Raw genomic sequence first — 24,351 nt, forward strand, 5'->3', positions numbered from 1 at the left:
AGAGTCTTTAAACCAGGACAGAGAAGAAATGAGGTGAGTTTTCTTCAAAAATAATTCTGAATTCAACTCCTCGTCAACAGAGACATGAGCTGTGATTGAAATGTTGAAAGGTTAAGTAGACATTTTATTTTAATACCGGCAGACATACAGTAAGTAACACCTCTCAAGTGTGGACTGATGCCTAATTCAGAAGTCTTCAAGCCTGCTGGTGATTCTGCTTGTGTTTTAGAGTGTGCATCATGCTGTGTTCTAATGTCGCTACGTTAATAAAGTTAAATATTAGTTTTGACGACACCCTTTCTCACTTCCTCGCAGATAAGAGGAAACATCACAAAGCAAAAACTTTCCATTGACTCGTCATGTCATTTCTTATGAAAGATAAAAGGAAAGACGTTGGTGAAGATGTGGGTAAATACAGTTGAAGTTTGCCTTTTACTTGATTTATAAGCTTCTTTTTTTTTCACAGATGGAATTATGGACTAAATCACCAACACAAGGCTATTGTCTAAAACCTAATGTGAGAGGAACTTGGACTTTGATCAGACTGAGTACCAAAAACCAAGTTTTTTGTTCCTGTTTGTTCCTGGAGTCCACACAGATGCACTGCATCCACACACTTTAGTCATTTAATTGTATCTTATAATCCTGTATTCTGTTTCATAAACAGGCCAAGTTACTATCTTAAGTACTGTCGCCAAATTTGGTTGAAACCAAGTGAATATAAAGCAAGATTTGCAGATTCTTATGATAACTTTATGATAGTTTACAATAGATATTGACAATAACGGTTATGAGTAGGGTCACTTTTTTCTAGGTCAATTAAGATTAAACAATAATGTAACCAATGTCACCAAGAGATTTTTCACAACATGAAATCACCATATTTTCACTTTTACTATAATGCTTTTCAACCAGCAGGCTTAAAAGAGAGAGCTACTTTGCCATAACCGTGGACTTGTCCTGGCCTCAGATGCCATTCCGACATCTAAGACATGTCCGTAAACACGTAGATGTAGATAAGCCGAGCCTGGTCAGGGAAGAGAGGGTTGCCACAGACTGCTATCCATGACAACGACCTGTGGTCGACACTTTCCACCCTCAACGGCTGCCATCTTAGTGACGTAGATGGCGCGAAAAGGAAGCTATGTCGCTGACGATACGTCTTCACGGAGCAGATACCGGCGTAAAAGTCTCGAGAAAACACTCCTTTTACCAAGAGAAGACACAACAACAATAATAACACAATGAAACACAACTTAATAACTTGTTTCAATTGGAGAAATGTGCAGTCAAGTGTAATCAGCGTTAACAAGTAGTAGAAGAAGAAGCTGTCGAGTAAGTGTGTAGCGACAGTATTTGATTTTAAACAGTATTGCGCTGTCGAAATTTGAGCACTGCGCAAGTAAGTGCACTGTCTTATCGTATACTGTAAAGCAGTGAACTTAGATAAGTGCGCAACCTTAGACAAAGCATGTTTCAGATGACTGCTTTAAATCCAAAGGCCTCTGTCCTTGCCAAAGGTCAGCGAAGTGTCCGTGAACACGGTGATGTAGAGGATCTCACAGCAGATGTTTTAAAAAATATACGTCGTGTAGATCATTCTTATACTGAGTTTGTGAGAAATGTTTTTTACCATCCATCAGCAATTATCTGACTTACTGGTTTGACTGGATGAGCAGGAGTCAAAAATAATCCGTGCCATGAAAGAGAAATTGTGTGCCAAGAACGAGAGCTGATGAGCAAGGCACTAGCCAGAAAGTACGGAACAAGAGAGTCTTTAAACCAGGACAGAGAAGAAATGAGGTGAGTTTTCTTCAAAAATAATTCTGAATTCAACTGCTCGTCAACAGAGACATGAGCTGTGATTGAAATGTTGAAAGGTTAAGTAGACATTTTATTTTAATACTGGCAGACATACAGTAAGTAACACCTCTCAAGTGTGGACTGATGCCTAATTCAGAAGTCTTCAAGCCTGCTGGTGATTCTGCTTGTGTTTTAGAGTGTGCATCATGCTGTGTTCTACGTTAATAAAGTTAAATATTAGTTTTGACGACACCCTTTCTCACTTCCTCGCAGATACGAGGAAACATCACATCATTACTTGATTTATAAGCTTCTTTTTTTTTTACAGATGGAATTATGGACTAAATCACCAACACAAGGCTCTTGTCTAAAACCTAATGTGAGAGGAACTTGGACTTTGATCAGACTGAGTTTCCTTCTGCTTCTTTTTACTCGTCCCGTCGTTGGATTTACCCTGAAAAGGTGTCGTATCAGTAGAAACGATGTTATTTGTAAAGCCTTAAGACTGACGGAGGTGCCACGAGACATCCCCCCCACCGTGACAGGTTATGACATTTCTTCAAACAAACTGTCAAAGATACAAGTCATGGACTTTAAAAATCTCACTGCGCTGATACAGTTAGACATGAATCGAAACTCAATATCACAGATAGAAAGTGGCTCGTTCGCTGACTTGACCTCGCTGGAGAAGTTGAACCTCAACAATAACAAGCTCAGACGGCTTGGAGACATATTTAATGGGCTACACAACCTTAAAGAGCTGCGACTCACTAGCAACAGCATCACAACCGTTTCAAATTTGTCATTCAAGCCGCTGACCAGCCTGACAATTTTAGACCTGTCGTATAACCAGCTACAGCAGGTCGACAAAGTTCATCTGATTATTCAGCACCTGCCACATCTGCAGAATCTGGTGATGAAGAAGAATAATCTAATCATTTTTACAACGGAGAAGCTGACAAACAGGTCTTTAAATATCCAGTATCTTGATTTGTCTCAGAATTCTTTGAAAGTCTTCAGAGTCGCCGCAGACGTGTTTCCAAATCTCAGCTGGTTAAATCTTGGCGGGCCTCCGAAGAAGCACAAAATGGAGTGGGACGTGCGGAATGAGACATTTCTTGGCCGCGTCACAACTCTCGACATCGGTGGGCTTTTCTTGTCGGTCAAAGATATGCAAGTAATGCTTGAGAGTTTTAAGTCGTCACTCGTTACCATCCGACTGAACGCGATGAAAGGCAACCTGACGGCGTTTATTAACATTTCCTGCTCGATCCCGACCTTGTCCAAACTGCAAATCCGACGTAACCAGCTGACCTATATATCGTCTAGTCTTTTCAAATCTTGTACGAACATCACAGAGTTAGATCTGGCGGAAAACAGAATTCGAAATATTCTTGAAAACTCGTTTGAGTCCATTAAGAACAGCCTCAGGATACTGACCCTCAGCCAGAACAGGATTCCATCCGTTCCACTGGCTGTACAGAACCTACCAAATCTTTCAGAATTGGATCTGAGCAATAACAACATTTCTTCACTTGGTTGCCATGAATTTGTTAATCTGACAAAACTCAGAATTCTCAGCATGTATCTGAATTCAGTCCCTGATTTATCAACCTGTGCCTTCAGAGGGTTAGACTCACTGCAGGTGTTGAAGCTGCAGTCGAACAAAATTGGAAGACTAAACGGAGCATTCCAAAAAAAATTCCCAAGATTAAGACAGTTGCGTTTGGATTCCAATAAGCTACTGTGCATTAAACCAAGAGCGTTTGTAGGATTGAGGACACTGCAAAATTTATCATTACATCAAAACCAGATAAAGGACATCAAAAATGGCTCATTTTTTGGACTCACTAATCTCACAGATATTCAACTCCAAGGTAACGTCATTGACCAAAACCATCTTAACAGTGGAGCCTTCAATGACCTGATCAATTTAAGAAGATTAGATCTGAGAGAAAACCATGTCAAGTACAAAAATGATTCTAGAATCAGCATTCCGCCGTTTTGGAGGCTTTCCCACCTTGAGACACTGGCCATCCCAGCACAAAACGGCCACGGGAGAGGAACCTTGCCCCGTAACTTTCTGGAAGGGTTAACAAACCTGTTGGCCTTGTACATAAAAAACAGTCTGATCAACTCTCTTCACCTTGACACATTCAAATACACACCAAGGCTGCAGTTGCTCGACATCAGTTCCAGCGAGCTCTACAACATCACGTCGAGACTCTTTTCCCCAATCAGCAATCTACAGAGTCTTTACATTACGAGAATAAAACTTTCCTCACTTGACTTTCTCACACAAGCCAACCTCACCAAGCTGGAATTTCTTCAAGGAAAGGATAACCAGTATTCTGTTGTTCCTCAAGAAGTGATTCAATCTCTGCCTTCTCTGGTATACCTGGATTTGCAAGGTAACAGCTTCATGTGTGTCTGCGACAATGCATGGTTTCTCCAATGGGTGAAAGAGAATCCTCAAACACAAGTCACTAACGCATACACTTTTCTTTGCAACTACCCGAAAAACCTAAAGGGCATGAAACTGTTAGACCTCGATGTGCAATCTTGCACCGTAGATATAGAATTTATCTACTATGCCATATCTACATCCATCGTCCTTTCATTTCTGCTGGTATCCTTCACCTACCACTTCCTGAGATGGCAACTGTCCTACACCTACCACATCTTCTTGGCGTTCCTCTATGACAAGAAGAACAAACAAAAGCAAAAAAAGGCACCAGAGGAGTATGATGCCTTCATCTCCTACAATGTCCATGATGAGGAGTGGGTTTTCCAGGAGGTGCTGCCCAATCTGGAGGGAGAACAAGGCTGGAAATTGTGTCTGCACCATCGAGACTTTCAGCCAGGTAGGAACTTTTTCATAAAGTCTGCAAGAAAGGTAAAGTTCGATAGTTGGTCTGGATAACAGTGATGGGTTGATGAAGCTTCATCATTTCTAGAGCCCACTTGATGCCACTCTTATAAAAACAACTATAATAATTAAAGCTTGAATCAGTTTGCTAGAAAACAACGTGAGGTAATTGAAAACAATGTAGAGCAGTATCAACCCATCACTACTGGAGAAGGTTAAGTAGTGATGACCTAATGGACCGTTTGTTACAAAGTCCACCAGATGACACTATGTTCTCAAAAACCATTGGGTTTAAACAGAAATGGTAATAAAACCTAACATAATATTTAAACACAGCACATGTTTATTCTTATTCACTCTGAAGGGTCAGCAGTCAAACAAATAACTTCAGAAACCACAACAATCTGATATGAAACTGCCAGCATATGTGATATTTGTCCTGTTTTGGTTTTCCTGGAACTATGTCTTTACACTTTGCAAGAACCTTTTGAGATACTTCCTCTGCCCTGTGATGACTGCGTCCAGCGACTGAACCATGTTTTAATCTCATGTATTTTGGATTAAGGATTAGTGTTTACTCACTAGTGATGGAGTCACTTTATATTTGAGCTCACTTTGAGACTTCATTACAACAATGAATATAATTATGACTGATTAAATTAAAACTATGAAAATTGATATGTTTTTTGGGTAAATTTGAGAGAAGATACGTTCATCCTTGGATCTTATGGAAGTTTACGGATAAAAACTTTCATCTCGACAGATTGTATTATCATTGAACTTGCATCCGTTGCTGGTCAAAATTAAATAAATACAATTTTCATCACACCGAACAAATTCACAAAAACAAAAATGTGTTTTTACTTTTTGTCCCCACATTTTATTGCAAGTAAATATGCAATAAAACACTCCAGTTCTGATAGAAGTTTTTCAAACTGTGCCGAAGCAGGTTGTTGGACTCACGTTGGACTCACACAGACGTGGGAGATAAGATGACACCTTAAGTCTTAAACCCTGGAATCTTATACTTACTACTTCATCATAGTTCACATTCATCTGAAATAGAGTGTTGTGGATTTTCCTTGCGCTACACTAGGGCGTCCTCTGGTGGACTCTACTTCAATGACTTAAACAAGAAAGATCTTTCCTTCTTGTGGATCCACAGGTCGACCTATCATTGACAACATCACAGACGCCATCTACGCGAGCCGGAAGACCATCTGTGTGATCAGCCAGAGATACCTGGAGAGTGAGTGGTGCTCCAGAGAGCTGCAGATTGCCAGGTAAGCCTGTTTTCTTGGGAAGGGACACATTACATTATGTGACTCTCAGCAGCCCTCAATCTGAAGGAAAGATAAAAGCTCAATTGTAATTATGACATAAAAAGAATAAAGCTAAAAGGCGTATGGCATATTGAAATTGATTCCACTTGAAATGTTTGTAAAGTAATTTGACATTCAAAGGTGTCCATATGTTTTCCTAGCTTCCGTCTGTTCGACGAGAGGAAGGACGTGCTGATCCTGGTGTTCCTCGAGGAGATCCCCTTCGCTCAGCTGTCCCCCTACTATCGCATGAGGAAGCTGCTGAAGAAGAAGACGTACCTGAGCTGGCCTTACGCCGGAGAAGGAGCCGAACTCTTCTGGGAGAAACTTCGTCAGGCTCTCTCCAGGCCTACAGACAACCTCACTGAGGAGCAGCTGCACCTCACTGTGAGGGAGTTGCCAACGGTGTGACTTGGGAGATCACTTGATGATGAAGATATATCCTCAGATTGATCCATATATATATGTACTCATAGCTGGGTTAAATTATATATCCTCATTTTATGTACTCAATTGTTTACATTGATAATGTTATCTTTTATTCAGAGTTCAAACATTCTTGTATTTGATCTTTTAACAACTTGTTTCTGATAGCATTGACAGAGACCTCTGTGCGACAATAGTTCCAAACTGTGAAAGATATATGTGTTGGAAGTAGGATGGCATCCTCTCCATGTTGAGATAGGAAGCATGAACGATCTTAAAATGTCATGACCCAGAATTGATGGTCTACAGACCTGGTTTGAGATAAGAAGTGTGAAGGAAGACTGAAGATTCATTGTTTAGGTCAGTGTTTAGGTCAAGGTATGAATACAACATCTGTTGTTCATAATGGAGTCAGATTTTGAAAAACATCCCGTACGTTGTAATTGTAAGTAAGTAAGTAAGTAATATTTATTTATATAGCGCTTTTCGAGACCAGGGTCACAAAGCGCTTAAACAATCAAAACAATACTCAAAAAAGTACATACTTTAAAGATCAAGATAATACTGAGAACAACACAGGAGTTCGAGAAATTCAAGGAAAAGCCTGAACAAATAGAAACGTCTTAAGATGTTTCTTAAAGGAGTCAGTAGACCTTTCAAGCGCAAAGAGAGAGGAAGATCGTTGTATACTCAACTTACTTCACGTGTCCTGAGGTCTTTAAAAGAAGGGACATACTAAGAGGTTTTCAGCCACTCTCTGGAAGGATCTGGTGTTCTGGTATTTCTGAATAATTTGCATTCTTTGTTAACTGTTGTATTTAAGGTCTTGTATGGCCTACTTTTGTAATCATTCTTTGTTATTAATAAATCCACTGTTTTAGTTCTAAATGTTACTCTTCCTTGGATCAAACGAATGTGCAGAACTGACAGGAAGGAGTTTTTGAGTTCTCTTTAATGAAAAACAGATCCTGAGCACACAAAACACAAAGCATCTGTGTTCTGTATGTCCTTAAATAATAAACTTATATCAATTGGATTTAATTGGATTTAACGCTTCAACTTTGAGGTATGTAGTCACAGCCTGAAGTACCTGGCAGAATAACCCACAGTCTACAAGGTTTCCCCAACGAACTGTCACCGTTGTCCAGGAGTATTATAAAAATGTAACACAACATCTGCTCAAAGCACATGTGCTCTCCCATCTCAAGGTAAAATACCTTCAATCTGCTGCAGTTTTTCACTTTTTGAAAGTTCACAGAATCATTATGAACATCAAGATAATTGAAAGGTGACACTCAGGTCTGTAAGGGAGAAGAGAAGTTGAACTTTGTTTGATTTTTTTTTAACTTTGTTGAGTAAATTATCCTGAGTAAACCCACGCAGTTATAGTGAGAAAAAATAACTCCACACAGAAAGGCCACAGGTGCATCAAGTTGGAAGCGAACCAGTTGATGTGTGGGAACAATGTATTCAACATATCATATTAATATCAATAATAGTTTATATTTATATCTTAATATTGAAAGTGTATTCCTGTGTTTTTAGTGTTTAGTGCGAGAGGGATACCGGGGACATGTCACCAGTAAGGTAAGGTAAAACTTTATTGATCCCTCAGGAGGTCTCCTTTGGGAAATTGTTTTTTACCAATAGCCAGCAATTTTTCATAAACAATAAAAAATAATACATAAAAAATAAAATAAGAAGAACATAAAGAGGAAGAACAAGATGACACAATCTAAGTCTAAAGACAAAGACAAAGGACATAGGTCAAGGAAAGAAAAACAACAAAGACAAAGATACAAAGACTAACATGGAACAGAACATCCAGATACTTTCACTCCACTCCTGCCCCCGAACTCAGAATTGTACAATTTAGTAGCCCGAGGGATGAATGACCACACAGTCCACACAGGAAAACCACGACTATAACATCGTGGAGCACCAAAGACAGAAGATGACACGAATGATAAAAGCTTTGAAATACTTTAATTTACAAAAAACAAATTGTCAATAACATTATAAAAAGACATATACATGCAGCAGGTCACTGCTTGATCTTGTACTTAAGATACTAACTTGGCCTGTTTATGAAACAGAATACAGGATTATAATATACATTAAAATGAGTAAAGTGTGTGGATGCAGTTCATCAGTGTGGACTCCAGGAACAAACAGTAACAGAAAACTTGGTATTGGTCCTCACAAGAAGAAACAGAGTGGAGATTACTCAGTTTGAAACGTGTCTTTTTTTTCTCTGCCTGCAATAAAACAAGCACAACATGAATTATTATTGCATCTCAACAACCAGACACTGAGTTGAAAAAGTAAATACTCACTCCAGACACCTCACCAGTCTTTGGGTCAACTTCAATAATGGGTCAGCGCACACAAACCTTCCAGGAATGTGGAAGCTAGAAGGAGAAAAAAAAACACATTAGATGATCGTACAGTATAGTTTTACTACAGGTGGTAGAAGTAGTATTAGTTTTAGAAGAAGATACAGTCAAAGTAGTAGAAGTGGAAGAGAGACATCAGTAAGTGTTTGTTGATTAATTAAAGAAGTTGAGGTAGTAACAGTAAAAGTAGTAATAGTAGTAGCAGTAGTATTACTAATAGTAATAATGGATTATTATGGATAATCGTGCTATCTAAAAATAAAACATTGAGTTTTATTGAAGTTATTATTAAGTTTTTATGTCTTATTGTATACTGTAGTATACAGTAGTAGTTGTAGTACCAGCAGTAATAGTAGAGGCAGTAGTAGTGATAGTAGTAAGAGCATCAGTAGTAGTTGTAGTAGCAGCAGTAATAGTATAGTTTTAAAGACAGAACTTACATGACAGCGTCGATGTCGCAGGACTTGTTGATGGTCTGGATAGAGTATCCTAGCAACCGATTGCAGGACCACAAGCGCCTCACGTAGCTCAAACAACAGCTGGCTGCAACATATTCAACAAATCATCATTGGATGAGATCTTCATAGTTGACGTAAAGGAGCAACAAACCTGCATCAGTGCTCTGGACGAGAGAGCTGAGGATGAGGAGGCAGCAGACGGCCGAGAAGACTCTCACTTTGTCACCGGCCATACTTCTCAGAGGAATGATGTTGCTGAGCTTCAGGTGTGTTGGAAGAGTGATGCGGACGACAGCGCGCAGGCTGTTTAAATAGGAAGGTGTGGGGAATTCCCTCAATGTGATTGTGAAATGACATGTGCAGGTGAGGCTGGGAGCAGTCATGAGGGAGAGTGTTCTGAAAAAGAACATGTAACTTCCCAACTTCACTGTCTCTCTCTCAACACAGGCGGACATGCTTTTAAAAATGAGCTCAAACGTGTTTTTGTTCCTGCTACAAGACAATGAGAAACACATAACATAAATATTAGGGAGAAGTCGGAGAATACTTCAGCTGCGATCACTCTATTAGAACTCTATTGATACATATTTGTGCTAATGCTAACTGTAGTTATTGAAGGTTTTATATATAACTACAAAAAGTACTGCAAGGATTGAGAAGAGGTAGAATTGGATATAGTAAATAAAAAATAGGAGTGGAACCTGGAAGAAAAGAAAAAGTTTTAGTAACTATTGATATTATTAGTACTTGGTAAGAGTAGTAGTAACAGCAACACAGTGACAGTAGTAGTTGTAACAGTTGCAGTAATATGTAAGTTGTCACGGTTTGTATGGAGCAAAACAAAAGTGCAAGTGAAGAAATCTCAAAGGTGCTGTACAATAGAAATACAATTTAATACAAACAAGTCTCACGCAATAACATTCAATGTCCACAATCTCATCATCTTGACAATGAACGAAGATGCCAATATCTCATGAATGTCTATATTTCCAAAAGCCAAATCTTTCGCCAACCAGGGAATGAAAGAGGAAAGAAGGGAAAAAAACAGGGAACCATACACATGAAATACTTTGATCTGGTACTCTGCTCTGGAAGTTGAGGGTAGATATACTGCAGTTGCTGATCAGCTTCTGTGCCTTTAGTCAGGTGCATATGGAGAGAAGATCAATTTCAGGAAAGAAACTATACAAAACTAATGAAAAGAAAACACGACAGTAGTAAGAATAAAAGTAGTAACATACAACAGTATTAGTTGCAGTACCATTAACAATAGTAGTGGTTCCAGTAACATTAGTAGTTAGTTAGTTACAGTTTAACGGTAGTAGAATCAAACAGTTGCAGTAGTAGTAATAATACAAGTAGAAACATTACAATAGTAACAGTAACAATAGTATTAGTATTAGCAGCAAACGTAACAGCAGTAACAATAAAAGTAGCAACAATAAAAATAGTAACAAAAGAAAATAGCCACAGTAACAGTATTAAAAACACTAGGAACAATATGTGTAGTAATAATAACAACTGTAATAAAAGTATCAGTTCTGACATTAACAATAGTAACAGCAGCAACAGTATCACTAGTAAAAGTCACAACATTAACAGTAGTAACACTTGCAATAGTAAAAATAGTTACAGTGTCAATGAAAACAATTGTAACAGTGACAGTAGAAACACTCACACTAGAGAGTGAGAGTAGCAACAGTAAAAGAAGTAACAATAAAACATTAACAGTAATAACAGTGACAATAGTAGCACAAACAGAAGTAACAGTAGTAACAGTAATTGTATCATTAAAAATGGTAACAATGTAAACGGTAACAAAAACAAAACATAAGTAGAAACAATAACAGAAAGAGGAACAATAGTAACAATAACTGTAGTAACACTGAGGTAATATTAGCAAAAGTAGCAAAAATAGAAAATAGTAACAGCAGTAACAGTGACAACAGTAACACTAATAGTAACAATAGTAATAATTGAAGTAGAAACAGTAAACATAGTAACAATAAGAGCAGTATCAGTAACAGAAGTAACAGAAGTAACAGAAGTAACAGAAGTAACAGAAAAGGCAGTTACTATAGCAACAGACATGTTAGTAACAGTAGTACTCATGGGCAGTCTATGGCAGTAGAGGAGCTACAGTAGAATTAGAATAAAAACTCAAAAGAAAGAATTGAGGGGAGTGAAATATTTGACTCTCTGGCACTGGCAAGTTACTGAATAACTTCTCTCATGAGTGTTTGGGAATTGCACACCGGCACCCGGACCTATAGTGCGAATCTGACCGTGACTGACAGTTGACACAATGACTTCAAGTACTTGTGCATGTGAGGAGGAAACTTAATTGTGGTTATCCTGTTGGTTACTTACTGCTTGTCATCATAGTTCACATTCATCTGTAATAGATTGTTGTGTATTTTCTTTGCGCTACACTAGGGCGCCCTCTGGTGGACTCTACTTCAATGACTTAAACAAGAAAGATCTTTCCTTCTTGTGGATACACAGGTCGTCAACTATCATTGACAACATCACAGACGCCATCTACGCGAGCCGGAAGACCATCTGTGTGATCAGCCGGAGATACCTGGAGAGTGAGTGGTGCTCCAGAGAGCTGCAGATTGCCAGGTAAGCCTGTTTTCTTGGGAAGATACACATTACATTATGTGACTCTCAAGCTGAAGGAAAGAGAAAAGCTCAATTGTAATTATGACATAATAAAGAATCATCACAAATAACATATTGCAATTTATTCCACTTGAAATGTTTGTAAAGTAATTTGACTGTTGTGACATTCAAATGTGTCCATATTTGTTTTCCTAGCTTCCGTCTGTTTGACGAGAGGAAGGTCGTGCTGATCCTGATCCTGGTGTTCCTCGAGGAGATCCCCTTCGCTCAGCTGTCCCCCTACTATCGCATGAGGAAGCTGCTGAAGAAGAAGACGTACCTGAGCTGGCCTTACGCCGGAGAAGGAGCCGAACTCTTCTGGGAGAAACTTCGTCAGGCTCTCTCCAGGCCTACAGACAACCTCGCTGAGGAGCAGCCTCACAAACAGATCCTGAGCACACAAGACACATAACTATAAACAGTTCAACAGCTCCCTCAGGTGTCGAATCAAGAACCTGTCTTCCTCGCAAACATAAGATATAATAACATAAAATATGTCCTTAATAGTAAACTTATATCAATTGGATTTAATCAGCTATAATGGTTGAACTTTGAGGTATGTAGTCAGAGCCTGAGGAACCTGGCAGAATAACCCACAGTCTACAAGGTTTCCCCAATGAACTGTCACCATTATCCAGGAGTATTAGAAAAATGTAACACAACATCTCCTCAACGCACATGTGCTATCCCATCTCAAGGTAAAATACTGTTAGATTAAAATTATTATATACTATACATATACGCCATACTTAAATTAATACTAAAAGATAATCAAAATATAAAGAATAAATTTCTCGTTTGATCTAAGAGCAGAAACGTTTGACTACACATTCACAATCAACATTCCACTCAGACTGATTCACACTGGTTCGAGGCAAGCTTGCTTTAGAATTAGAGATACGACACCGGTAATTTAAACATCTGTTTATCTGCAAATCACACCTTAAATCGTAGATCAAAGTGAAGTATAAGACCCGGGACGGAAGTGACGGACCCTGTGTTTTGATCGTTTTATATGGTGCCGTGACCCGGATTCGTAGTGGAGAGTTTTGGACAAGGATCAGCGACTGATTTAATTTTTCTCAGCCAAACAAACGGGCCCAAATTAACGTAAGCAGAAAACCTCTCCTATAAATTTCTGCATTTAGTTTCGTCTGGCTGAGTTAATCGATGTCTGGTGCTGTTTGAGTTGAATGGGTTGGGGATGGTTCCACTTCTAAGACAAAGAAAAAGATAGCTAGTTTCGGTGTGGTAGGGTGTTCCATTACGACTCTCGGTCTATATAGTAACTAAAGATTGAATAAAATTGGCTTGGGGATTCTTCCGAGTTGCAAAATGTGCTCTTTTGGCAGGTTATAGAGGCATCTATTTCACCCCTTTAGAGATCGGTTGAACCCCGAGAGTACGGATGAAATGTTTTCTTTAAAAAAGCTTTTCTTGGTTAAATAATCAAGTTTTTTATAAGGTTACACTGCCTTATCAATACTTATATTATGATAAAAAACAAAAACAAACGTTCTTGATTAATGCAACGTGTGTTTTTCAAGTTTTGTGTGGAGAAATTTATAGATAACATTCTTGAATTTCTATTGGGTTAAAAAAGAGAGTTTTTTTCTTGTAAGTTTTGTGCTGCAAATTTTTTTTTTTAAAGAAAGGGTAAAAACAGCTTACTTGGTCTTTACCAAGTTATATGTAAAAGTAGTTTTACGGTTAACTACCGTAAACTGCTATTGGTTGAAAAAGGCGTTTTTTCTTGTGAATTTCATATCACAAGTTTTTTTTATAGAATTTTGGTCATTGTAATATAAATATTCAAGCATGTTATTTTGTTATTTATATTTTTTTGGGGGAAAAAAGTGTTTCTTTCGACTTTGGTGCCTCAAGTTTTCTGAAACAAGTTGAAATACTCTGGTCGTTTCTTATGTTTACGTTGGTTGCATAGTGAGTACCTATATTGTGATTAAAAAAACAGGCTTCTTGACTAATGAGACGTTAATGCTAATGCGTGTTTTTTCAAGTTTCGTGTGAAGAAATTCTTAAATTTCTATTGGGTTAAGAAAGAGTTTTTTCTTGTAAGTTCTACAAGATTTTTTTAAAAAAGGGTAATAACAGCTTTCTTAGGTAATTATTTTTAATCAAGTTATAGGTAAAAGTAGTTTCCTGGACAATTATCTTAGAAACTTCCATTGGGTTAAAAAGGTGTTTTTTGCTTTTGATTTTCAGTTTTCAAGTTTTTTAATAAATGTTGGGTAATATACTCAAGCATGACAGGTCTCTGTTTCTAGAGAGGGAGACAAACAGTTGGTGTAAAAAATAAATAAAATAAAAATAAATAAGGAAAAAAATAAAATATATAAAAAACAAGAAATGGATTTGTCTGAACTAAGGGTAAAATGGCAGTCTTGTGGAATAGGATCATGTGGTGCTGTATTGTTTCGCTCTGTAAGTTCATATGTGGAAAGAATGAGTCCGTTGGATTGGAAAAATGTTGTGAAAATGAATGGGCTAAAAAGCAGAGAAAGGTTGGAAATCTGCCTGATTGGGGTCTGCAGATGCCTGAAGAAGATATTCTTGGAGAAACTGTGAAAACCATTACTCAAATCATTAGGAGAAGGAGAACAAGCATGTTGTTTAGTGATAAGACAAGCTTTTTTAGAAAAAACAAAAAACTGATAAAGACTGATTTTCTATGCTAATTAAAATGGTAAAACTGAAGTGATGCCGCCAGTGAAAGCTGCTAAAAAGGAAGTTGTTGATGAAAATAATGTAACTGAAATACAGATCTAGCTCCACCTTACCTAGAAGGTGGAAACCAAAGACTAAATCTACAACTGTAATGTAGCAATAATAACACACAGGCAAGAAATTCTAGTAGACACTCATAAAAGACACTTAGCAGATCAGTTGAGATAGCAATAAGACAAGTACATTAAAAAAGAAAAAATACAGTGAGAAAGGAAGCAGCAGTGAGAATGAGGAACAAGAAAAACATTGTTTTTTTTAAAAATACGAATACGCCATACTAAAGTTAATGCTAAAAGATAATAAAAATATAAAGTATAAATTACTCCCTTGATCTAAGAGCGGAACAGTTTGACTACACATTCACAATCAACATTCCACTCAGACTGATTCACACTGGTTCGAGGTAAATTGGATCAGATTCAGAGATACAACACCGGTAATTTAAAACATCTGTTTATCTGCAAATGGCACCTTAATTTGCAATCGTAAAGCTTTTATATATGTTTGACTTGAAGCGGCGAAAAAACATAACCCGTTACACACTCTGGATTGTTCATATTTCTCCAGCAAGTGCAGTATAAGACCCGGGACGGAAGTGACGTCGCGTTGGAGCGACGGAACGGACTCCGTGTTTTGATGTTTTAATACCTTCGATCTGCTGCAGTTTTTCACTTTTTGAAAGTTCACAGAATCATTATGAACATCAAGTTAATTGAAAGGTGACACTGAAGTCTGTTTGATTTTTTTTAACTTTGGGGAGTAAATTGTCCTGAGTAAACCCACGCAGGCATGGTAAAGCCACAGGTGCATCAATCTGGAAGCGAACCAGTTGATGTGTGGGAACAATGTCTTCAACATATTATATTCATATCAATAATCATTTATATATATATCTAAATATTGAACGTGTATTCCTGTGTGACTTTTTAGTGTTTAGTGCGAGAGGGATACCGTGGACATGTCACCAGTCCACACAGGAAAACCACAACTATAACATTGTGGAGCACCAAAGACAGAAGATGACACGAAATCCTTTTAATTTACAAAAAAACAAATCATCATTAACATCATAAAAAGACATATACGTGCAGCAGGTCACTGCATGATCTTGTACTTAAGATACTAACTTGGCCTGTTTATGAAACAGAATACAGGATTATAATATACATTAAAATGACTAAAGTGTGTGGATGCAGTTCATCAGTGTGGACTCCAGGACCAAACAGTAATAGAAAACTTGGTTTTGGTCCTCACAAGAAGAAACAGAGTGGAGATTACTGAGTTTGAAACGTGTTTTTTTTTTTCTCTGCCTGCAATAAAACAAGCACAACATGAATTATTATTGCATCTCAACAACCAGACACTGAGTTGAAAAAGTAAATACTCACTCCAGACACCTCACCAGTCTTTGGGTCAACTTCAATAATGGGTCAGCGCACACAAACCTGTCACTGAAATCATTTGAGCAATTTATTAACACGCGGAAAACTTATAAAATAGTTTTACTACAGGTGGTAGAAGTAGTATTAGTTTTAGAAGAAGATACAGTTGAAGTAGTAGAAGTGGAAGAGAGTTTTCAGTAAGTGTTTTTGATTGATCAAAGAAGTTGAGGTAGTAACAGTAAAAGTAAAAATAGTAGTAGTGGAAATATTACGAATAGTAATAATGGATTATTATGGATTATTGGGCTATCTAAAAATATAGCCCATTATTAGGTCATATAGACTCTGCTCTCGTAACCTCTCATTCGCCAAGATTTCAGAAGGGGTAGAACTTTATAAAATAATAACTTCAAAAACAGGTAATGAAGAGGGACTAAATGCATCTTGGAGAGTTGGTCTGAAGAGTTGGGTTTTCACATAAGTAAACAGCAAAGTAGATAAGATTTGAAAATGAGGAAAATACTTTATGTAACATTTCATCACTAATTGTCTACTGAAATAAAATAAACACAGTTTTCAATTTATATACTGTACAATATATGTTGTATAAATCAAAATTAAATAGAGAAATTATGAAAAAACTATGTATATTGTGATTTTCTTTTAGTAATACAGTTTCTAGTTAGCAGTAAGCTAATATAATAATAACTGCAGTAATACAGAAAAGAAACAGGAACCAATAATTCCGCTTGTGTACAAAAAATCAGTGTTGGTCAACTTCGGTTCCTATAGTGGTATAAGAGACTTGTGTCATCAAATTTGGTTGTAACCAAGTGAAGATAAAGCAAGATTTGCAGATTCTTATGATAACTTTATGATAGTTTACAATAGATATTGACAAAAACGGTTATGAGTAGGATCACTTTTTTCTAGGTCAATTACAATTTAACAATAATGTAACCAATGTCACCAAGAGATTTTTCACAACATGAAATCACCATATTTTCACTTTTACTATGATGCTTTTCAACCAGCAGGCTTAAAAGAGAGAGCTACTTTGCCATAACCGTGGACTTCAGATGCCGTTCCGACATCTATGAAATGTCCGTAAGCACGTAGATGTAGATAAGCCGAGCCTGGTCAGGGAAGAGAGGGTTGCCACAGACTGCTATCCATGACAACGACCTGTGGTACTTTCCACCCTCAACGGCTGCCATCTTAGTGACGTAGATGGCGCGAAAATGAAGCTATGTCGCTGACGATACGTCTTCACGGAGCAGATACTGGCGTAAATGTCTCGAGAAAACACTACTTTTACCACGAGAAGACACAGCAACAATAATAACACAATGAAACACAACTTAATAACTTGTTTCAATTGGAGAAATGTGCAGTCAAGTGTAATCAGCGTTAAAAAGTAGTAGAAGAAGAAGCTGTCGAGTAAGTGTGTAGCGACAGTATTTGATTTTAGACAGTATTGCGCGGTCGAAATTTGAGCACTGCGCAAGTAAGTGCACTGTCTTACCGTATACTTTAAAGCAGTGAACTTAGATAAGTGCGAAACCTTAGACAAAGCATGTTTCAGATGACTGCTTTAAATCCAAAGGCCTCTGTCCTTGCCAAAGGTCAGCGAAGTGTCCGTGAACACGGTGATGTAGAGGATCTCACAGCAGATGTTTCAAAAATATATGTCGTGTAGATCATTCTTATACTGAGTTTGTGAGAAATGTTTTTTACCATCCATCAGCAATTATCTGACTTACTGGTTTGACTGGATGAGCAGGAGTCAAAAAGAATCCGTGCCATGAAAGAGAAATTGTGTGCCAAGACCGAGAGCTGATGAGCAAGGCACTAGCCAGAAAGTACGGAACAAGAGAGTCTTTAAACCAGGACAGAGAAGAAATGAGGTGAGTTTTCTTCAAAAATAAATCTGAATTCAACTGCCCCTCAACAGAGACATGAGCTGTGATTGAAATGGGTTGCATTGTGTTGCAGTTGACTTTAAAGAATTGAAAGGAAATTACATCAAAGCTTCATATTACTTGTGCAATTGTGTGGACATAACAGTGGGTGGAATCATTCTAAAATGTGTCTTCACTTCTGATAAAGCAAGTTTTTTTTTCTGTGAATATCTGAAAGTATTTAACCATTTTTTTTGGTCTGATTGGTCACCGATGACAAGCGACATGAGGTTGAAATAGACATTTTATTTGAATTACTGGCAGACATACAGTAAGTAACACCTCTCTTAAGTGTGGACTGATGCCTAATTCAGACGTCTTCCAGCCTGCTGGTGATTCTGCTTGTGTTTTAGAGTGTGCATCATGCTGTTGTTCTACTGTTCTTTACTGTACTTTGAATTTTTAAAAGGTTTTGCGTTCTTTTATGCCAATGCCAAGAAGAGTATTGAGAGAGAAACAAGACTTACATTTGATAGTTATGACGAAACCCTTTCTCACTTCCTCGCAGATAAGAGGAAACATCACCAAAAAAAACTTTCCATTGGCTCGTCATGTCATTTCTTCTGAAAGATAAAAGAAAAGACGTTGGTGAAGATGTGGATAAATACAGTTGAAGTTTGCCTTTTAAATGATTTATAAGCTCCTTTTTTTTTCTCAGATGGAATTATGGACTAAACCACCAACACAATGCTCTTGTCGTAGGATGATCCCAGGACTAAAACTTAATGTGAGAGGAACTCGGACTTTGATCGGACTGAGTTTCCTTCTGCTTCTTTTTACTCGTCCCGTTGTTGGATTTACCCTGAAAAGGTGTCGTATCAGTAGAAACAATGTTATTTGTAAAGCCTTAAGACTGACGGAGGTGCCACGAGACATCCCCCCCACCGTGACAGGTTATGACATTTCTTTAAACAAACTGTCAAAGATACAAGTCATGGACTTTAAAAATCTCACTGCGCTGATACAGTTAGACATGAATCGAAACTCAATATCACAGATAGAAAGTGGCTCGTTCGCTGACTTGACCTCGCTGGAGAAGTTGAACCTGAACAATAACAAGCTCAGACGGCTTGGAGACATATTTAATGGGCTACACAACCTTAAAGAGCTGCGACTCACTAGCAACAGCATCACAACCGTTTCAAATTTGTCATTCAAGCCGCTGACCAGCCTGACAATTTTAGACCTGTCGTATAACCAGCTACAGCAGGTCGACAAAGTTCATCTGATTATTCAGCACCTGCCACATCTGCAGAATCTGGTGATGAAGAAGAATAATCTAATCATTTTTACCACGGAGAAGCTGACGAACAGGTCTTTAAATATCCAGTATCTTGATTTGTCTCAGAATTCTTTGAAAGTCTTCAGAGTCGCCGCAGACGTGTTTCCAAATCTCAGCTGGTTAAATCTTGGCGGGCCTCCGAAGAAGCACAAAATGGAGTGGGACGTGCGGAATGAGACATTTCTTGGCCGCGTCACAACTCTCGACATCGGTGGGCTTTTCTTGTCGGTCAAAGATATGCAAGTAATGCTTGAGAGTTTTAAGTCGTCACTCGTTACCATCCGACTGAACGCGATGAAAGGCAACGTGACGGCGTTTATTAACATTTCCTGCTCGATCCCGACCTTGTCCAAACTGCAAATCCGACGTAACCAGCTGACCTATATATCGTCTAGTCTTTTCAAATCTTGTACGAACATCACAGAGTTAGATCTGGCGGAAAACAGAATTCGAAATATTCTTGAAAACTCGTTTGAGTCCATCAAGAACAGCCTCAGGATACTGACGCTCAGCCAGAACAGGATTCCATCCGTTCCACTGGCTGTACAGAACCTACCAAATCTTTCAGAATTGGATCTGAGCAATAACAACATTTCTTCACTTGGTTGCCATGAATTTGTTAATCTGACAAAACTCAGAATTCTCAGCATGTATCTGAATTCAGTCCCTGATTTATCAACCTGTGCCTTCAAAGGGTTAGACTCACTGCAGGTGTTGAAGCTGCAGTCGAACAAAATTGGAAGACTAAACGGAGCATTCCAAAAAAAATTCCCAAGATTAAGACAGTTGCGTTTGGATTCCAATAAGCTACTGTGCATTAAACCAAGAGCGTTTGTAGGATTGAGGACACTGCAAAATTTATCATTACATCAAAACCAGATAAAGGACATCAAAAATGGCTCATTTTTTGGACTCACTAATCTCACAGATATTCAACTCCAAGGTAACGTCATTGACCAAAACCATCTTAACAGTGGAGCCTTCAATGACCTGATCAATTTAAGAAGATTAGATCTGAGAGAAAACCATGTCAAGTACAAAAATGATTCTAGAATCAGCATTCCGCCGTTTTGGAGGCTTTCCCACCTTGAGACACTGGCCATCCCAGCACAAAGCGGCCACGGGAGAGGAACCTTGCCCCGTAACTTTCTGGAAGGGTTAACAAACCTGTTGGCCTTGTACATAAAAGACAGTCTGATCAACTCTCTTCACCTTGACACATTCAAATACACACCAAGGCTGCAGTTGCTCGACATCAGTTCCAGCGAGCTCTACAACATCACGTCGAGACTCTTTTCCCCAATCAGCAATCTACAGAGTCTTTACATTACGAGAATAAAACTTTCCTCACTTGACTTTCTCACACAAGCCAACCTCACCAAGCTGGAATTTCTTCAAGGAAAGGATAACCAGTATTCTGTTGTTCCTCAAGAAGTGATTCAATCTCTGCCTTCTCTGGTATACCTGGATTTGCAAGGTAACAGCTTCATGTGTGTCTGCGACAATGCATGGTTTCTCCAATGGGTGAAAGAGAATCCTCAAACACAAGTCACTAACGCATACACTTTTCTGTGCAACTACCCGGACGACCTAAAGGGCAAGAAACTGTTAGACCTCGATGTGCAATCTTGCACTGTAGATATAGAATTTATCTACTATGCCATATCTACATCCATCGTCCTTTCATTTCTGCTGGTATCCTTCACCTACCACTTCCTGAGATGGCAACTGTCCTACACCTACCACATCTTCTTGGCGTTCCTCTATGACAAGAAGAACAAACAAAAAAAGGCACCAGAGGAGTATGATGCCTTCATCTCCTACAATGTCCATGATGAGGAGTGGGTTTTCCAGGAGGTGCTGCCCAAACTGGAGGGAGAACAAGGCTGGAAATTGTGTCTGCACCATCGAGACTTTCAGCCAGGTAGGAACTTTTTCATAAAGTCTGCAAGAAAGGTAAAGTTCGATAGTTGGTCTGGATAACAGTGATGGGTTGATGAAGCTTCATCATTTCTAGAGCCCACTTGATGCCACTCTTATAAAAACAACTATAATAATTAAAGCTTGAATCAGTTTGCTAGAAAACAACGTGAGGTAATTGAAAACAATGTAGAGCAGTATCAACCCATCACTACTGGAGAAGGTTAAGTAGTGATGACCTAATGGACCGTTTGTTACAAAGTCCACCAGATGACACTATGTTCTCAAAAACCATTGGGTTTAAACAGAAATGGTAATAAAACCTAACATAATATTTAAACACAGCACATGTTTATTCTTATTCACTCTGAAGGGTCAGCAGTCAAACAAATAACTTCAGAAACCACAACAATCTGATATGAAACTGCCAGCATATGTGATATTTGTCCTGTTTTGGTTTTCCTGGAACTATGTCTTTACACTTTTGAGATACTTCCTCTGCCCTGTGATGACTGCGTCCAGTGACTCAACCATGTTTTAATCTCATGTATTTTGGATTAAGGATTAGTGTTTACTCACTAGTGATGGAGTCACTTTATATTTGAGCTCACTTTGAGACTTCATTACAAATTACAAATTAAAACTATAAAAATTGATATGTTTTTTGGGTAAATTTGAGAGAAGATATGTTCATCCTTGGATCTTATGGAAGTTTACGGATAAAAACTTTCATCTCGACAGATTGTATTATGATTGAACTTGCATCCGTTGCTGGTCAAAATTAAATAAATACAATTTTCATCACACCGAACAAATTCACAAAAACAAAAATGTGTTTTTACTTTTTGTCCCCACATTTTATTGCAAGTAAATATGCAATAAAACACTCCAGTTCTGATAGAAGTTTTTCAAACTGTGCCGAAGCAGGTTGTTGGACTCAAGTTGGACTCACACAGATGTGGGAGATAAGATGACACCTTGAGTCTTAAACCCTGGAATCTTATACTTACTACTTCATCATAGTTCACATTCATCTGAAATAGAGTGTTGTGGATTTTCCTTGCGCTACACTAGGGCGTCCTCTGGTGGACTCTACTTCAATGACTTAAACAAGAAAGATCTTTCCTTCTTGTGGATCCACAGGTCGACCTATCATTGACAACATCACAGACGCCATCTACGCGAGCCGGAAGACCATCTGTGTGATCAGCCGGAGATACCTGGAGAGTGAGTGGTGCTCCAGAGAGCTGCAGATTGCCAGGTAAGCCTGTTTTCTTGGGAAGAGACACATTACATTATGTGACTCTCAGCAGCCCTCAATCTGAAGGAAAGATAAAAGCTCAATTGTAATTATGACATAATAAAGAATAAAGCTAAAAGGCGTATGGCATATTGAAATTGATTCCACTTGAAATGTTTGTAAAGTAATTTGACATTCAAAGGTGTCCATATGTTTTCCTAGCTTCCGTCTGTTCGACGAGAGGAAGGACGTGCTGATCCTGGTGTTCCTCGAGGAGATCCCCTTCGCTCAGCTGTCCCCCTACTATCGCATGAGGAAGCTGCTGAAGAAGAAGACGTACCTGAGCTGGCCTTACGCCGGAGAAGGAGCCGAACTCTTCTGGGAGAAACTTCGTCAGGCTCTCTCCAGGCCTACAGACAACCTCACTGAGGAGCAGCTGCACCTCACTGTGAGGGAGTTGCCAACGGTGTGACTTGGGAGATCACTTGATGATGAAGATATATCCTCAGATTGATCCATATATATATGTACTCATTGCTGGGTTAAATTATATATCCTCATTTTATGTACTCAATTGTTTACATTGATAATGTTATCTTTTATTCAGAGTTCAAACATTCTTGTATTTTATCTTTTAACAACTTGTTTCTGATAGCATTGACAGAGACCTCTGTGCGACAATAGTTCCAAACTGTGAAAGATATATGTGTTGTGTGTGAAGGAAGACTGAAGATTCATTGTTTAGGTCAGTGTTTAGGTCAAGGTATGAATACAACATCTGTTGTTCATAATGGAGTCAGATTTTGAAAAACATCCCGTACGTTGTAATTGTAAGTAAGTAAGTAAGTAATATTTATTTATATAGCGCTTTTCGAGACCAGGGTCACAAAGCGCTTAAACAATCAAAACAATACTCAAAAAAGTACATACTTTAAAGATCAAGATAATACTGAGAACAACACAGGAGTTCGAGAAATTCAAGGAAAAGCCTGAACAAATAGAAACGTCTTAAGATGTTTCTTAAAGGAGTCAGTAGACCTTTCAAGCGCAAAGAGAGAGGAAGATCGTTGTATACTCAACTTACTTCACGTGTCCTGAGGTCTTTAAAAGAAGGGACATACTAAGAGGTTTTCAGCCACTCTCTGGAAGGATCTGGTGGGTGAACCAGGATTTCGGACAGAGACTGGACCGAGCGCTCGAACTTCTGGTATTTCTGAATAATTTGCATTCTTTGTTAACCGTTGTATTTAAGGTCTTGTATGGCCTACTTTTGTAATCATTCTTTGTTATTAATAAATCCACTGTTTTAGTTCTAAATGTTACTCTTCCTTGGATCAAACGAATGTGCAGAACTGACAGGAAGGAGTTTTTGAGTTCTCTTTAATGAAAAACAGATCCTGAGCACACAAAACACAAAGCACCTGTGTTCTGTATGTCCTTAAATAATAAACTCATATCAATTGGATTTAATTGGATTTAACGCTTCAACTTTGAGGTATGTAGTCACAGCCTGAAGTACCTGGCAGAATAACCCACAGTCTACAAGGTTTCCCCAACGAACTGTCACCGTTGTCCAGGAGTATTATAAAAATGTAACACAACATCTGCTCAAAGCACATGTGCTCTCCCATCTCAAGGTAAAATACCTTCAATCTGCTGCAGTTTTTCACTTTTTGAAAGTTCACAGAATCATTATGAACATCAAGATAATTGAAAGGTGACACTCAGGTCTGTAAGGGAGAAGAGAAGTTGAACTTTGTTTGATTTTTTTTTAACTTTGTTGAGTAAATTATCCTGAGTAAACCCACGCAGTTATAGTGAGAAAAAATAACTCCACACAGAAAGGCCACAGGTGCATCAAGTTGGAAGCGAACCAGTTGATG

At 38.3% G+C, this 24,351-nt stretch overlaps 3 protein-coding genes and 1 pseudogene across 3 annotated transcripts; 3 read left to right on the forward strand and 1 right to left on the reverse strand.

Annotated features, from left to right (window-relative positions):
• Positions 1-316: 316 nt before the first annotated feature.
• On the forward strand, positions 317-23,785 carry LOC148082275 (uncharacterized). The gene is made up of 4 exons (XM_087789415.1): positions 317-404; positions 18,685-21,232; positions 22,372-22,489; positions 22,691-23,785. Exons 1-4 carry the CDS (start codon positions 360-362, stop codon positions 22,938-22,940), a joined length of 2,961 nt encoding a protein of 986 aa, XP_087645541.1. The 5' UTR covers positions 317-359; the 3' UTR covers positions 22,941-23,785.
• Positions 1,736-7,308, forward strand: LOC148082276 (toll-like receptor 13). Its single transcript, XM_087788327.1, has 5 exons — positions 1,736-1,803; positions 2,190-2,270; positions 4,459-4,667; positions 5,838-5,955; positions 6,156-7,308. Exons 1-5 carry the CDS (start codon positions 1,736-1,738, stop codon positions 6,403-6,405), a joined length of 726 nt encoding a protein of 241 aa, XP_087644453.1. The 3' UTR covers positions 6,406-7,308.
• On the reverse strand, positions 8,465-9,510 carry LOC148082277 (C-C motif chemokine 20-like). The gene is made up of 4 exons (XM_087788152.1): positions 9,426-9,510; positions 9,257-9,359; positions 8,757-8,831; positions 8,465-8,678 (listed from the first exon to the last, which is right to left on the reverse strand). Exons 1-4 carry the CDS (start codon positions 9,505-9,507, stop codon positions 8,648-8,650), a joined length of 291 nt encoding a protein of 96 aa, XP_087644278.1. The 5' UTR covers positions 9,508-9,510; the 3' UTR covers positions 8,465-8,647.
• LOC148082278 (toll-like receptor 13 pseudogene) lies at positions 9,630-12,350 on the forward strand (annotated as a pseudogene).
• Positions 23,786-24,351: the final 566 nt, after the last annotated feature.

Source organism: Callionymus lyra, chromosome 4 (assembly GCF_982586985.1).
Source record: "Callionymus lyra chromosome 4, fCalLyr1.hap1.1, whole genome shotgun sequence".
Classification (NCBI taxonomy): Eukaryota; Metazoa; Chordata; class Actinopteri; order Syngnathiformes; family Callionymidae; genus Callionymus; species Callionymus lyra.